Source organism: Eleginops maclovinus, chromosome 8, assembly GCF_036324505.1.
Source record: "Eleginops maclovinus isolate JMC-PN-2008 ecotype Puerto Natales chromosome 8, JC_Emac_rtc_rv5, whole genome shotgun sequence".
Taxonomy (NCBI): Eukaryota; Metazoa; Chordata; class Actinopteri; order Perciformes; family Eleginopidae; genus Eleginops; species Eleginops maclovinus.
In genome coordinates, this window is record NC_086356.1 from 8,364,066 (window position 1) to 8,378,737 (window position 14,672).

The following is a 14,672-nucleotide window of genomic DNA, read 5'->3' on the forward strand; positions in this document are numbered from 1 at the left end:
ATCTTAATGTAAAAGGTTTGGACACCCCTGATATACAGGACTCATCCGACAGCTTGATTTGAGATGGCACATTCATATGGTTTTGCTCTGGTAAATCATTCACATGCTAATTTGTGGGTAAACCCTCTAGTGGGATTGCACTGTTGTCTTATTGATAGAAATGGTTCTCCATGATGGATGTTAAGCCATACACATAAATGTATCTTTTATAATCCCAACCCGGAGGAAATGTTTCACACTCCCTCTAAAACAGGTGTACCATGGGGTATGTTAATAACAGTGTGAAAGTGGTACGCATAAACATTCAGGGTCAGTGATTCATGAAATTAAGGCTCTTTATTCCGTGTACTGTGCTTGTTGTGTATATTGCAAAGACAATCCTGTTCCTTGTGTGGATATTAAAGCAAACTGTTCTAAGACCAACACACTTTCTCTCTCCGAAGGCTCGTCCTATTTCTTCAAGGGGAAGGAGTACTGGCGAGTGCCGAGCAGCGACATGGAGGTGGAGGCAGGATACCCCCGCTCCATCGCCAAGGACTGGCTGCTGTGCACCGAGATGCAGGCAGACTCTCCGGACACCGAGTCCAAAAGCACGGAGAAAAGACTCAACGTGCATCAGCCGGACCACGCAGAGAACGGATTCGAGGTGTGCTCCTGCACCTCAGACTCCGCCTCGCCTTTAGGTGGCCGCCCCTCCCCATCCCCCCTGTGGCTGCTGCCACCTCTCTGGACGCTCTCGCTGGCCCTCCGCTCTGAACTGCTATGATGCCAAAGCACGGGACATGGTTGCTGAGCTGATAGTTGGAGGGTCAATGGACACTCAGTGCAAGCAAAAACTGGAATATTTTCCTCTCACAGTATCATTTAGTTCCTTTTGTGCTTATTTGCTGTTATTTATTTTACATGACAGAAGTATTCATCCTTATGGACATCAACCCATATCCAAAACTGACTGAAATGCCTCATTTCTTCAAGAACCAAGGTCATAGAATTGTATTCCAAGAGTAATCGTTTGTGTTTATGTGCAGCAGGTTTAACTCAGCATGGCCTCGTACAGACATGTTAGTTTTCATCCTGAGCTGCAGACAGGCTTTATTACAGAGTCGCCAAAATTCGGTTACAATTATTTCAAATTAAAAAGTAGATGGTTCAATTTTCTGCCTACCCCTTAAACGGTGGATGTAAGAGGAATTTGTACGTGTTGTTTAAAACACTGAAAAATGAATTCTGAAAAAAAACATGCAGTACAGAGAGTCGCAGGGATATTTGAAGTTATAAAAGTAATGTTTGTTTACTTGGCTGTGTGCACCACTAACACTTTCTTTCACCTAACATTAAATGTGCAAAACAATACTGCGAGAGCGGTAAGGATGGACTTTGTCAGCACTCTGAAGTGAGGAACTGCTGCTCATGTACTTATTCATCATTTCCAACTCGGATTCGGAAGCATTCCTCGCTCGTAGTTTGGTTGTATCTTTTATATTAAACTTAGATGAATAATGTTCCTGTTTATTCAACATTGCATTAATCAGGTCATAGAGTTTATAGAGGTTTTGTTGGACATTTACTTTATCACCCCTAGCTCCTTCTGAATAATGAAAATGACGCCCCTGGATTTATTCTTGCTGTAAAGATATATTTACCTATAGAAGGATATATTTGAGTTGAACGGTTCTGCAGTTGATGCATAACCAAGTGGACTGTGTATATTTTAAGCTGTGTTTTCTAATGTAAAATATTTTTGTAGAAAAATAAAAATGAAATCTGAATGAACTAACTGTTGTGATATAAATTCGTACTGGGATACACTATCTTATTTTTTAGTACAGTGTTGCTGCTGTGTGGGTGTGAGGGTGGCATTAGAGCCATTGAAAGGAGTCTGGCCTTGAAGACAGATGAAGGTAACACGACAGCTTGCCGACACCAACTGGGAGCTGCACTCAACTCTCTGATGTTCCTAAGCGTGTTTTCTCTTGTAATGGTCACTGCGGCTCATCACAAATGCAAACCACATCGTGTCCATAACACACTCGCTCTGAGTCTGCTGCCGGCAGAGGATTATAATACAGTGTACCCAAGTTTCCTAAAAACACAATCAGAGACGTTCACCTAATCCAAAAACATTCAGGAGCTCAGATACTGCTTATTCACAAATCAAAGTTAACAGGATGCCAGGCTTGTTGAGTCTTGTTAGAGTACTGTCTTTTTTAGAAGTAAAAAACATTACTTTTTGAGCGAGTGAATGAGTTTTAAATATTGATCCATCAAGAAAGTTGCATGTTATTGAGAGATTTGTCAAATTATTTCATCACCATACAAAGTTAGATGCTGTGTGAACTGCTGAATTTCTCACTCATGTTAACTAAAACCATATTTAGTTTGTGCTGGTAGAGACCTCAAATTTATGCATTTAATTGAATTCGAGAACATTTTGGGGCAACATTTGAATATAAAAATACATCTAAATTGTTTTTTTTTGTCGATTTGATCTAAATAAAACACGCTGAGAAGTTTGCAGTTCTGCTCTGAGCCTTCTCAAGCTGCAGGCTGAACCTCTATATAGTCTGGACGGTAAATCCCAGTGCAAATTAAGTCCTTACACCACCCACTGATGCATGTTAAATTTACTGCTGCGAGCCACATAAGGATCTAAGGCGACTCTTAGATTTTTATCACCTTCTTGTCTCTCATCTGAATTTCCTCAGATGAGCAGTAAGAAGATCTAGTTTAGATTGGATTCAGATTTAGGAGAACAAATCTGAATCGGTAACAGTCTGGGTTGTGGGACAAAAACAGGATTGTGAAAAGTGATGTCCCCCTATCCCCAGTGGAGATTACAATTACCAGCACAAATTGACACCTAAGGCATGCACATCAATGTGGTACACGTGTGCATATCTTTGTGTGGATGTTTATTCTACCTAAGGGCTGCGGATGAACCCCTACCATAATATTGCAGACACATTCTGTTTTTGAAGTAAAAAATGAAGATTAAAAGTTGAAAAAGTCACTCAATCGCCATTTCTGCCAACAGCAGCAGTTTTCCTTCCCATCCTCTTGACACAGTCCAGTGGTGTTAATTAACTGGTGATGCTCAGCAGCCACCAGGAGAACACCTGCACCCACAGGCACATGCAGCAGGATGGGCCACTAGCCGTACCTCTTGTCTGGCATGACACCAACAACAGATAAATTAGGTATTAAAATTTAGAAATACTGGAAAAATGAAGGTAGAAAACTACACTTCAAAATTGGTATTTCACAAAATTTGTTAAAATATTGTCATCATCGTTGGAGCTTCTTCTAGAGTCGCCACATGCCGCTCTCGCTGCTTAAGTCTCCAGATGGGCCAGGCAGAACCAATCGATCCCACTGTAACCAAAATATTCTAGAGCAGAGGAGCTGCCTGCAAATCTGAGAATGTGCAGTTGGATAGTTAACAGGACAAGAGCGTACAATAAGAGGACAGGAACTGAGATAGGACAAGATACACACGGTTAGAAACAGGCAAAACCAGGCAGCAAGAGAACAGAACTGAAATTGAAAAGGACAAATAGATGTGGAGAAAGGAAAAATTGAAATGTCATCTACAGAGAAATAATGCCAAAGATAATAAGACAATTAAGCGTTAAGTACATAATCCACAAGGAGTTAGGAGATGGTGTACCCACAGAAGCTGCTCATATTTTCTGTTCATGGACGATTTTTACAACTAGGAATTTTTTTTTTATGTTACAGGATAATCATCTGTGGTAATATAATTTGGCTACCTAAACCATAAGATTCCTTTTCCAAACAATGTCCATAATAAAACACACAACAATATATAAATTCTGCAACACAGCCCTGACCAAAACAAAAAGGGGAGCAGCTGTTGTTGTGACTGTCCATTCTGCTGTTGGCCTGTCCTCACGCACACATCAGAGAGCAGGGAGCAGGACCCCTGAAGCTGGCACAGGTGCAGAATACACAACACACACCTCCAAAGGCAGGAGGCGGGAGGATAGAGCAGTCGTTTTTGGACCACAATGAAAACAACCCGACTGTAGGATCTTAAGTAAGTTGTGGTAAAACCTCTTTGGACCTCACAAGGATACAGATTCAAAGTATGAATGCACATGGAATCCTCCCAATGTTACTCTCTTAACGCCCTCCACAAGCATGACTAAACTCATGTATGAGTGGGTTCAGTCATGCTACAAATATGTAGATTTATTTAAATATATGAGACACTGTACAGGCATGGATCCTTTTCTTTAACTGGAAATGACAGCCGAAGGCCTTTGCACCCATTATCAATGACAGGGTTCATGTAGGCCAGGCACAGCCAATCCATCAGACTGAGGTGAGGCAAACTGAAGCTGAAATATTTACCGCTGGAGCAATTTCCCTTAAAACTCAGAATGTGTCGCGGGATGGTTTGAGAGCGTGTGGTGGGATGTATACTGCTAGGAAACGCACCAGCACTGCTTTCTGAACATGTGTCTGGAATTTCAGCAACTACGTATATTCTTCAAGACTTCTAGATAATGTAAAATAAAGAAAGACTCACAGCAGGAAAGTGGTTTGAATTGTTGTTGTTTTGGTTCTTCCCATTTAGGTGTTTTCGTGATAGTTTTCCTTCAGTAGCAGCACCTTCCTTCCTCAGTCCAGACACATACAGGGGCTTCTGATTAGGTGATTTACAGACCTTAAACTGCCCATGGCAAGCAAGCATAATCACCAGGAGAAGTGTGGCTTGGCTTTTAAACTGAGTATTAGTTCATGCAGATTTTTATTGTAGGAACTGGCAATTCTTAAAACAATTGAAAATAGGCACCAAAGTTAAACTATACATATTTTCCCATATCAATTGTTGGCTCTCCGCTGCCCTCTGCTGGTAGGGAAATATGACATTTTCACATGAACTGTAAAACCAGCAGGATGTTGATCTTTGTCCCTCATCCAGACCTGCTAATACAATTCATTTTAACCTATAAATACATTAATTCAGAGTACTGCATTTCTTTCAAACTATATATTGATAACATGCATGTCCTCAACTTAGCCCATCCATTGATTGATTAAAGACACATGAGCTAGAAACTCAATAATTGAAGCTATGTGATCTTTTATAACATCTGCTTTGGGTTGTGTTGTTTACAAGTCGTTTCAGAATCATATACCACAATTGACTTTGCTCAATGTGGGTTAAGGCCCTTTTAGTGTGGTGTTCATACATTCCTTCAGATATCCCCTCCACACCAACTGTTGGCAGCAAGTATCTGCAGGGGTCTCAGCTCTGATCCCCTATCGCGTCTTTTGAAATATTTCAGTGGGCTTCTGTTCAAAAACGTTGACTAAATTCCCACTGGGTCTCCCTTAGAACCTCTGTCGGTTGCTCTCATACAGCAACTGACCTGTGCACGTAAATTATTGATATTCTACTTTACAACTTCTGAAAACTTATATTCTTTAAACTCCTTCTTAAAACCCACTCCCTTTAATGCTGTGTTTCATCAAGAAAAAATATCCACATTTTATCTGTTGTTGCCCTTTCCACTCTCAGTAGTTCTTCTCTCTCAAGGGCTTCTTCCTCATCTTTCCTCCCTTTTTTCTCTGGCTTTCCTTTCTCTTGCCCTTCTCCTTGTCTCGCCTTGCCTCCTCCCGAACTCCTCTAATGGATTCAGCTAGATTGTTCCATTAGCTTCTCTCTTTCCCTTTCTTTTCAATTTCCTATCATTTGTCATGCTTTTCACGCTAAAAGTTTTTTTTTAAGTACTTATTCCCTCTTCATGGAAATCATAACGTTTTAAAAGAGGTCCTTGACTGCATCTAGCACTCACAGTATGTATTTCCTGTCGGTTAATTTATTTCCTTCTATCAGTTTATGCTCCATTATTTTTATTTAACACAATGAATGCACCTGAAAATGAATATAAGGGGTAGTACAACAGCAGCATCACAAGGGACTCCCACAAAACATTAAACTGCAAATTGTACATTTTTCTTTTATTTTTTGTATAAACACATGAACTTTAGCTTCAGGTCAATCTTAGTAAACCCCAAACATAATATTGTATCACTACAGTGAGAACGAATAGTTTATTTTTCATGTTTTCCATATTGCAGATGATCAAAGCTAGGATAAACATCATTCATTATGCCTCTGCCAAAACACCTCTCTACCTTGAATTTAAAAAAGTGCAGGTTAGAAACTGATAAATACAAATGTCTTTATTTATTTTTTGTTGCAATAATTCAGAATGTCTTCGCTAACTGCATTCCTCCTAATAACATTTTTATTTCAGTTGTTAAAGCCTCTTCAGAGAGAGCACTTTTCATTATTAGGTGCAGGAAAGCTAATTTTCCTAACTGCATGTGACAGCGTGCTCAGCAGACCGGGGAATTACAGTGTGCAGAAATGGCTGCTTTTCCTACAGGCATTTTTAAATCTCCCCCTGCACTTTATTCAAGATTAAGTAACTATGAAAGGAAAGGTTGTTTTTTCTAAAAATGTTTGCATCATCATAATGTTTTCTACATTTGTTTCTTATTATTGTTTATTAAAAAAGTGTGTTTAACATATTATGTTATTGAAACATATTTAAATTTTGTTTTAATCATTAATTTATATCCGTATTTGAATGTATTAATCATTCTTCATACTACAAATAGAAGTCTATTCATCACAAATGTGCAAAACTGTGTTAACTTTGCCTCTTTGATCTGGATTAATAGAAAACTGCATTGTTATTTTTCTATACATCTAATTTGCATTGTGGGTATTACCAATCAAAGTTTACAAAAACAAGGCAATACTGTACATGTATACTTAAATCAAGGATTAAAAAATGTAAATTGATTATTAGTTAGTAGTTCATAGTCAGAGTTTATAAGGACTTCCAGTAGGTGGCAGTATTAGCAAACGAGAGCTTAAGTTAAACTTTAATGTGGTTTCTAGAAATGTATTCTTCGTTTAAAAGTATAGAGAAAAATAGACTTTTGATGCTTTAACATAAAAGTAAAAGCTAGTTCATCTTGGCATGTATTCTGGATCCTACTTATGGGATACGATTATGTTCAATAAATGTACCTTATTCTAAATTTCACAAAGCAGCTTCACATTCCCATTTATCAGTTTTGTATCTCAGGCTGACAGATGAAGATGTATGGAGTTGGCGTCCACACACAAACACACAACTCTTCTCCTGGGTTTCAGATGACTTTCTTGGGGTGTACCTCATATATTTCACCTCACCTCATGTCTCTGAACTGCCGCCACCGAGGCCATGCACTGCATCTCCGAGCTGCAACCTACATAAACTTTTGCGAAACTGTCGAAACCACCACCATTTCCTGTGCCGTGAGTTATTTTTACTGCAGCAGAACTGATGCATCGCTGAAACCAGGCACAGAACAAATGCCACGCAGGGGAAATTAAACTTCCAACATATATCTAATAACTTGTGATCTGCAGTTTGCAAACAGTGAACCAAATGACTGGAAATCCAATGAAAAATGTTGACTATACTTCATTTGCATTCCCATTACAGCAGTGCCAAATCATGCTGAAAAACTATTAGCAGAAGCAGATGTTGGTGATATACTCCTCTACACCAACTTGACTTTGTAGCAGAGCTGCAGAGGTGACACGTGCCGCAGGCAGGAACACACTGAATTCCATCTGCAGGCCTGAAGTTGATTTAAGTAGGAGAAACGTTTCAACATGCCCACAGTCAGAGCAGGAAGGCCTCACAAAGGCATCAAGACACTCGTTCTAGAGAGTGTTGTAAATTAAAGGGCAGTCATCCGGTAAATAACATGTTGATGCAGTCCAGTTCATACAGCCACTACTTTCTCCATATATACCGAAACACCATAGAGGCATTATTTTGTAGCGTCATAGGTTGTCTGGATTTCTTTCCAACTATGAGCGCTCTGTTTTCTTAAAATGAGTCATTAAGGTTCAATATCTAAACTCCCTTTTTCATGCATGCTCCTGGCAAACTCAAGTACTTAAATCAGGGTTATAGCTAACTTTTGTACATGTTTGTTTAATATGTTCTTAATTTCTAGAAGTAAGTAATTGTAGCTTTTTTGCAGAAACTTTAGATTGGCAGCGTTTAACCCTCATCTAGTATTTGTTCCTATTTTTCTGGAGAAGCTTTGAGGTTGCAGAAATCCTCCTCTCTCAGTCAGTGTCATATATTCTACATTGGCTTGTTCAAACTTCCTTACATTCAAACCCTTAGATTCCATGTTTAATATGTATGAACCTTTTCACCAAATGGAACTATCGTGGAGCCCTTTCCTTTAATTTAAATAAAGAACAAATGTCCCCATATGGAATTCATGTAGGATTAATTCATGGGCTGTAAACTCTGAATACAGTCCTCTAAAGTCCCACACTGCTGCCCTTCCCTTCCTCCCATCAGTATTTCATGTTAACGGGTTGCTAACTGCTGGCACCTTCAGAGGGCCCTCTCTCCTCCCAGGTTACTGGAGGAGTATGGGGTGGAGGGGCAGGGCCAAATGGCCTCATAGGATTAGCAGCATTGTCAAGGCCACACCGAAGCTCCCATCACCTCTGTAATCTTACGATTTGTTTCCAATACACAACCAGAGCTGCCAGGAAGGGACTTGTTTGTCTGCTCCTCCATCCCCCCGGGCACTTTGAAATTCAGCTCACTGTCCCTAAACTGTGACTCAATAAAGAGAATATGGTATGCATTTCAGGCCTGGGACATACACTGTGTATGGCTAGATCCTTCCAATCAGGTCAGAGGTCATTTATCAGGACTTTGGGTGGTATTTACAAAATCATAGAAGCAATTGCTGTTGATTTTTACTCTGAAAATCTGCTTGTATCCCCTTTGAATGATTTTATATCTGTACTTTTCAAAAATATTTTCTCTAAAACATATCGTGTTCATGGCTACTTTTGTCACAGTCACATTGTAGGGCAATATGGATTTTATTATTGGCAACAGGTTATTTGTCTTACCTGCCCTTTCTTGACCAGTCCAACCCTGCAAGAATTAATGTTTCACCCCGGCCCCCCATGGCTTTTTAGACTCCACCCTTTCTGTGGTGACCAATGAAGTTCAAGGGTCAGACTTCTCAAGGATAGAGACCCTGGGTGTGTTTACCTTAAGTGTCAGAACATCTGAAAGCAGCACGCTGTCCCAGGACTTCTGTTGGGTTTGATATCAGGAGGAACCATGCAACACTCTGGTAAGTTTTATCTTAATCAATGTTTAAAGCTTCAATTAGCATGCATATGGAATGTGAATGTGTTTTTTCTGTGTAGAGCTAAGTAAATAGTAACACATTTAAGATGAATTGGACCATGCCGGTTTAATTAGTTGTTGGATTTGCTTACTCCAGCTTTTAACCAAATGAAACTAATACCTTCATTACAATGTTTAATCATTTGAATACAAATTAAAACATTTGTGCAAAACTATGCTGAGTAATGATGAAGTGTCTCAAGTTCTGCCTGCTCTGTGAGAATATATTTCCCCCCTTTGTAATACTATAAACCCAAAACTGCTATAAACCAGTCACAATTACTATGAATACATCTGATTTTGCAGAATGTGTATTTTTTCCAAAGACTCCAAATTGCATCTGAGCATGCCCCAGTCCCCTCCAACAGCTGAGTCATACCAGCAGGGCTGCATCAGTATGACCCTGGAAAAGGCTGATCTCTGGAAGTCCTTCCACAGCAGCGGAACAGAGATGATAATAACAAAGCATGGAAGGTAACAACGCTACCCACTGAATCCATCCAGTAGTGCTATACAGTATTTATCTCATAGACCAAAAAGATTTAGATTCAGAGCCTTTTTATAGAAACATATCAATTCACTGTCTTCTTATTTCTTTGTTTCAGGAGAATGTTTCCACACTGCAGCATCAGACTGTCAGGACTCCAACCTTTTGTAAATTACGTCGTCATGATGGATATGGTCCCCGCAGACAGCTTCAAATACAGGGTACATGCATATGAAACACACACTTGAGTACTGTATGCACAACCTTTGGCAATTCAAAGCAGCAGACTGCAGTATGCAAAACGCAGCAGCCAGACAGCGGCCTGCCCACTGTGGGCCGTTCGCTGCTGCATTTCAAAGCCTTTCATTGCTTCCTGTTTGTGCATTCACGGCTGGAGGCCCAATCAATTAGCATCCCTCACTATTCACTGCTGTGAATGAGGAGCCACTAACTGCTGCGGCCCATTTGGTCACAGATATTGCTTTTAGCACACACTTGTAAAAAAAGAAGTACAAATAAAGGAAAGTACTGTAGTAGACTTTGGGATACTTTGTTTTTAAGGTGCTTTTGAAATGGATTTATTTATGATTTCTCATACATGATCAGAAAACCCCTGTACATTGTGACACAACAGAAGTTTATTTTATTTTCAACTTATGTATAAACTGACAAACAAAGGGAATATATTTTCAAATAAATATCAATACCTCAGCTTTATTTTTGTTCTGGTTGTAAAAAATCCCCCCAGCTCTCTTGCATTGCCCCAGCCCTTTGATGTAAAAAAAAAAAATGCTTCATGAAGACTTTGGATTAGTCAGACTTCATGTCTAACCTTTCATCTATCCCCCATTTGTCTGTAGTGGAAAAAGGATCAGTGGGAGGTGGCGGGGAAGTCGGAGCCCCAGCCCCCGTGTCGATTATACATGCACCCAGACTCCCCTGCCCCAGCAAGTCACTGGATGAAGCAGCCATTGTCTTTTCTCCGGATGAAGCTCACCAACAACACCTTGGACCAACACGGCCACGTAAGACTATCTTACACACATGCCATGTTTATCAACTGAACATACTGAATGTGCTTCTTACTCACTCTGCTCTTCTACCCATCAGATCATCGTGCACTCCATGCATCGCTACTACCCCAGGTTTCACGTCACCCAGGCAGACAGTCCTTACACCGTCCGCTGGGGCCCCTTCCAGACCTTCTCCTTCCCAGAGACCACCTTCACTGCAGTGACGGCCTACCAAAACCCAAAGGTATGACCCAGTACAGCAGTTTAACAAATATAATATCTGTGATGATTGGAACTGTGTGCCCAACAACTATCTTTTTTTGGCCTTTTAAAGATCACTAAATTGAAGATCGACCACAACCCATTCGCTAAGGGATTTAGGGAGGGAGGCACTCATTCCCATGGCAAAAGGTAAGAATAAATAAACCATTAAAAATAAATAACGTACTCTTGTTTTTGTCTTACATTATATACATATAGATTTTGATTAAAATAAATGTTTTTTTATTGCATTTGAACACATAGTTTTAGTCGGACACATTTTGATCAGAATGGGCAGAGAAGTGTGTTAATAATGATTTAAATATTCAACTTTTTCTTTAGATGTCGTTCAAACAGAGGCTCTCCTGATAAAAGAGCCCGACTGGAGAGTGAGGTTCGTTGCAACAGTCCTCCAGGTAAGCCTTTCTGAGTGTTTCTAACAACAACAGATGAAATTCCTAGGAATGCAAAGTATTCCTTTAAATCAACGTGACCGTCCTATTGAACATTGTATTTCCCTCGCAGGCCTGCAGAGGATGCCCTCCACCTCTCAGTCAGTGAAGGTGGGGAAGGATGAGCAGCCCTTGAACCTTTCAGCCTGTTCATTGGAGCAGGAGAGTCTACACACAGAGCCCCTGGACCTGCAGGAGTACGACTACTGTTGTGAAGAACAGATGGTGCCTGCTTCCATGCCATACCAGCCCTACAGGTACGATTTAGGATTCCCAAGATGAGATAAAATCCAATGGACAGCAAAAGAACAATAAAATACAAACTGGTGATCCATGAAATGTAACCTCTGTCACTCTTTCATCCCAGTAGATCTCTAGAGTACGCCAGGTATCCGCTGCATTCTAATGAGGTAGATGCAGCCCACTCTCTCCTTCACCCTCCACACCATCAACTCTCCACAGCTGAACACAACTCCCAACAACACGGCTACTACCACCATCCTCAGCACTACAGCCAGGCTGGGGATTGGAGCCAGTACCCACTCTTCTCCTACTCTTGTCGTTGACCGTTTCACCATTTTCAATGTGGTGACAATATTAACGGGGATGAAACCACTACGGCCTTGCAGGAGTATTGTCACTGTGTCACAGGTGGACCTGCAACTCACTGAAATGTCACTCTCCAGTTTGTGATTGTAAAATTGTGTAAAAAATGTAGTGTATTTCCAAAAGCTTGTATTTTTTGTGAGTTTCACTCTAACTTTTGTCTGCTAATTAGACAACAATCATATTTAAGTGAAGACTTATTTACTCTGATTTATATTCCTGATCACACGCTAGTTCAGTCTCAACGTGCAAGTGGGAAAAAAAGACTTGGAAATGCAATATATACATACAGTATGGTCTGTGTGTGGTCAGCTGGGAAATAAGTGTGAAATTTAATCTGCAGGTCTGATGAAAGGATACCCATATGTAGAAAACATGTTTGGAAACTCCTCGGAAGGGCTTCTCTTAAATTGATTTCTTGTTTGTCTACAGCTGATAGCAGGAATCATATTAAAAGGACCAGAATATAATGCATATCCACTTTAACTGCTGTTCAACAACACACTGTAAAAAATGTATCTTTAGAGTCAGAGAAGTTATATTGTGCCAGAATTAAAATGTACATTACAACGTTGTATATTAGTGTTTTATCGCAATACATCCAGATGAACATCAGAGAATAAACTTGTGTGATTTTAATTAAAGACACACAGCGTTGTGTCTTCAAATCTATTGCTAATGATACTGTATAGGCCCATAGCAATTAAACATCTGCATTAACAGCACTGCAAGTTAGTATTGAGGCCCAGTGCTGCTTTGGCAAAATGTTTCAGACTGCTAACATGCTCACAATGAAGAGAGTAATATGCTGATGTTCAGTGTGTAACAATGCTAACGTTAGCTAACTATCATGAGCACATGGTACAGCTGAACATTAGCAGTTAGATGACAAATATAAAGAAAAACTATTGAATTTAGAATGTCATCAAACCTACTAAGTCTGTGCAACTTCCAGTGCTGTGAAAATCCTTGGTTTTTGCCAAATTAAATTGCAATTCATTCAAACACAAGCCAGGGGATCAACACAGTTATTAGGGTTCCTCCTCTGGAGACCAAGCATGTCTGTACAAATTGTCAAGTCAATGCATCCAAAAATGTACCTGAAATGCTTTCATCCATCTTGTGTCGTTTAATTGATCGTCCCCAGAGCACAGAGTAAGAATAACTCTTATTTGAGTATTTTGATCACAAGAGGTAAACAACAAGAACATATTTATTTGTTTCGCTGGGAGTAAGAGCAAACGAACATGGAGCACTGATAGACTGCCCGAGAGCAGCGTGTCAGACCTGATAAAGCCATGACAGAGAGATAGCGTGAAATTACTATCTTAGTCTGGCGTAGTTTCCCCAGCAGAAGGCCGGAACGTCTGTGCAGTAAATGTTTAAAGAGAGAGAGAGAGAAAGGAGCCATATATCTGGGACATTTATACAGCTTCAGGGAGCAGACCAAGATCATTTTCTAGAGCATGTGTCACATGTCTTTGTGTGATACTCGTTTTAACATCACTGAAAAAACTACGTACAAACAGTCACAATTGTGGATGGTACAAAACCTGAAGCAGATATGGCTTCAGTCACAGCATTTCTGAAGAAGATAGAAAATCCAGATAAAAGAGGATACATTTAACCTCCAGGGTTTTCTGAGGAATCTTAGGCCATCCCAGATTGATGTACAAAATATCATGGAATAAAGTCATAGTATGGTCTGTTGAACTTTATGATAAAAGGTCATATTGTTGTATATTGAAAATATAATGGAAAAAGTAAAGTCATTGTAATAATGAACATTTGAAAAAAAAAACTGGGGAATGTTTATCAATTTAGTTCAAAATAATATAATATCTGTTAAAATGTTTAAAATGATTTAAAATGTTATAAGGGGGACCCCCTATTAACAAAGTCTTTTTTTAATATAAGGGAGGATCCTAATCAAAAGAGTTTATGTTATATGTCAACAAAGTTACATTTTTCCAAGGGGGGACGCTTATCAAAATAATTATTTCTGGAGATAAGGGGTGGACCCTTTTCTAAGAAATGTGTTCCGGACACAAGGGGGGAACCTTATCTAAGATGAAATGTGGTTTTTACGGGGTGACACTATACTTTGTGAAAATGTAGCCAATAAACAACATTCATGGTGTGTTGAAAATATCAGAAAAAAGACATACAGTAGAATAGAACTTTGAATACAAGTCAAAGTATCTGGTGTCTGTGTCCTTTTATAATTTTGGGGAATCACTCAGCATGGTCACCTTGAGAAAATGGAGTTAAGTATGTAAACTTATGAATATCATTAGACAGCAAAGCCTCTATTTGTACCCACCTCCCAACAGCATGGCAGCCACTATCAATTAGTTTGAGGGCGGTGTCGGTAATGGACTGTAGGAAGGCTGTCATCGACTGTGCTGCACATCCATTAACACACACGCACGCACGCACGCACGCACGCACACTCACACACACACACACACACACACACACAATGCCCAGAGGAGAGGTCAGACTCAGCTAAGTTTGATTCATTGTGTTCATTCTCACTGCAGCCACTGCCTATCACAGTCTGAGGCAATACATCGATTGG

The 14,672-nt window shown here is 39.9% G+C and overlaps 2 protein-coding genes across 2 annotated transcripts in view; both read left to right on the top strand.

Moving 5' to 3' along the window:
• LOC134868074 (matrix metalloproteinase-17-like) overlaps nt 1-1,773 on the top strand; it is a 55,602-nt gene extending 53,829 nt beyond the window's left edge. The window contains exon 10 of the mRNA XM_063888952.1: nt 444-1,773. Within this exon, the coding sequence (XP_063745022.1) occupies nt 444-766 (323 nt within the window). The 3' untranslated portion in view covers nt 767-1,773. The remainder of the gene's footprint in view (nt 1-443) is intronic.
• Nucleotides 1,774-9,618: 7,845 nt separating this feature from the next.
• Nucleotides 9,619-12,548, top strand: LOC134868941 (T-box-containing protein TBX6L-like). Its single transcript, XM_063890347.1, has 8 exons — nt 9,619-9,746; nt 9,878-9,980; nt 10,620-10,784; nt 10,870-11,016; nt 11,107-11,183; nt 11,376-11,449; nt 11,559-11,742; nt 11,856-12,548. The coding sequence occupies exons 1-8, from the start codon at nt 9,619-9,621 to the stop codon at nt 12,049-12,051; spliced, it is 1,074 nt and encodes a 357-aa protein (XP_063746417.1). The 3' UTR covers nt 12,052-12,548.
• Nucleotides 12,549-14,672: the final 2,124 nt, after the last annotated feature.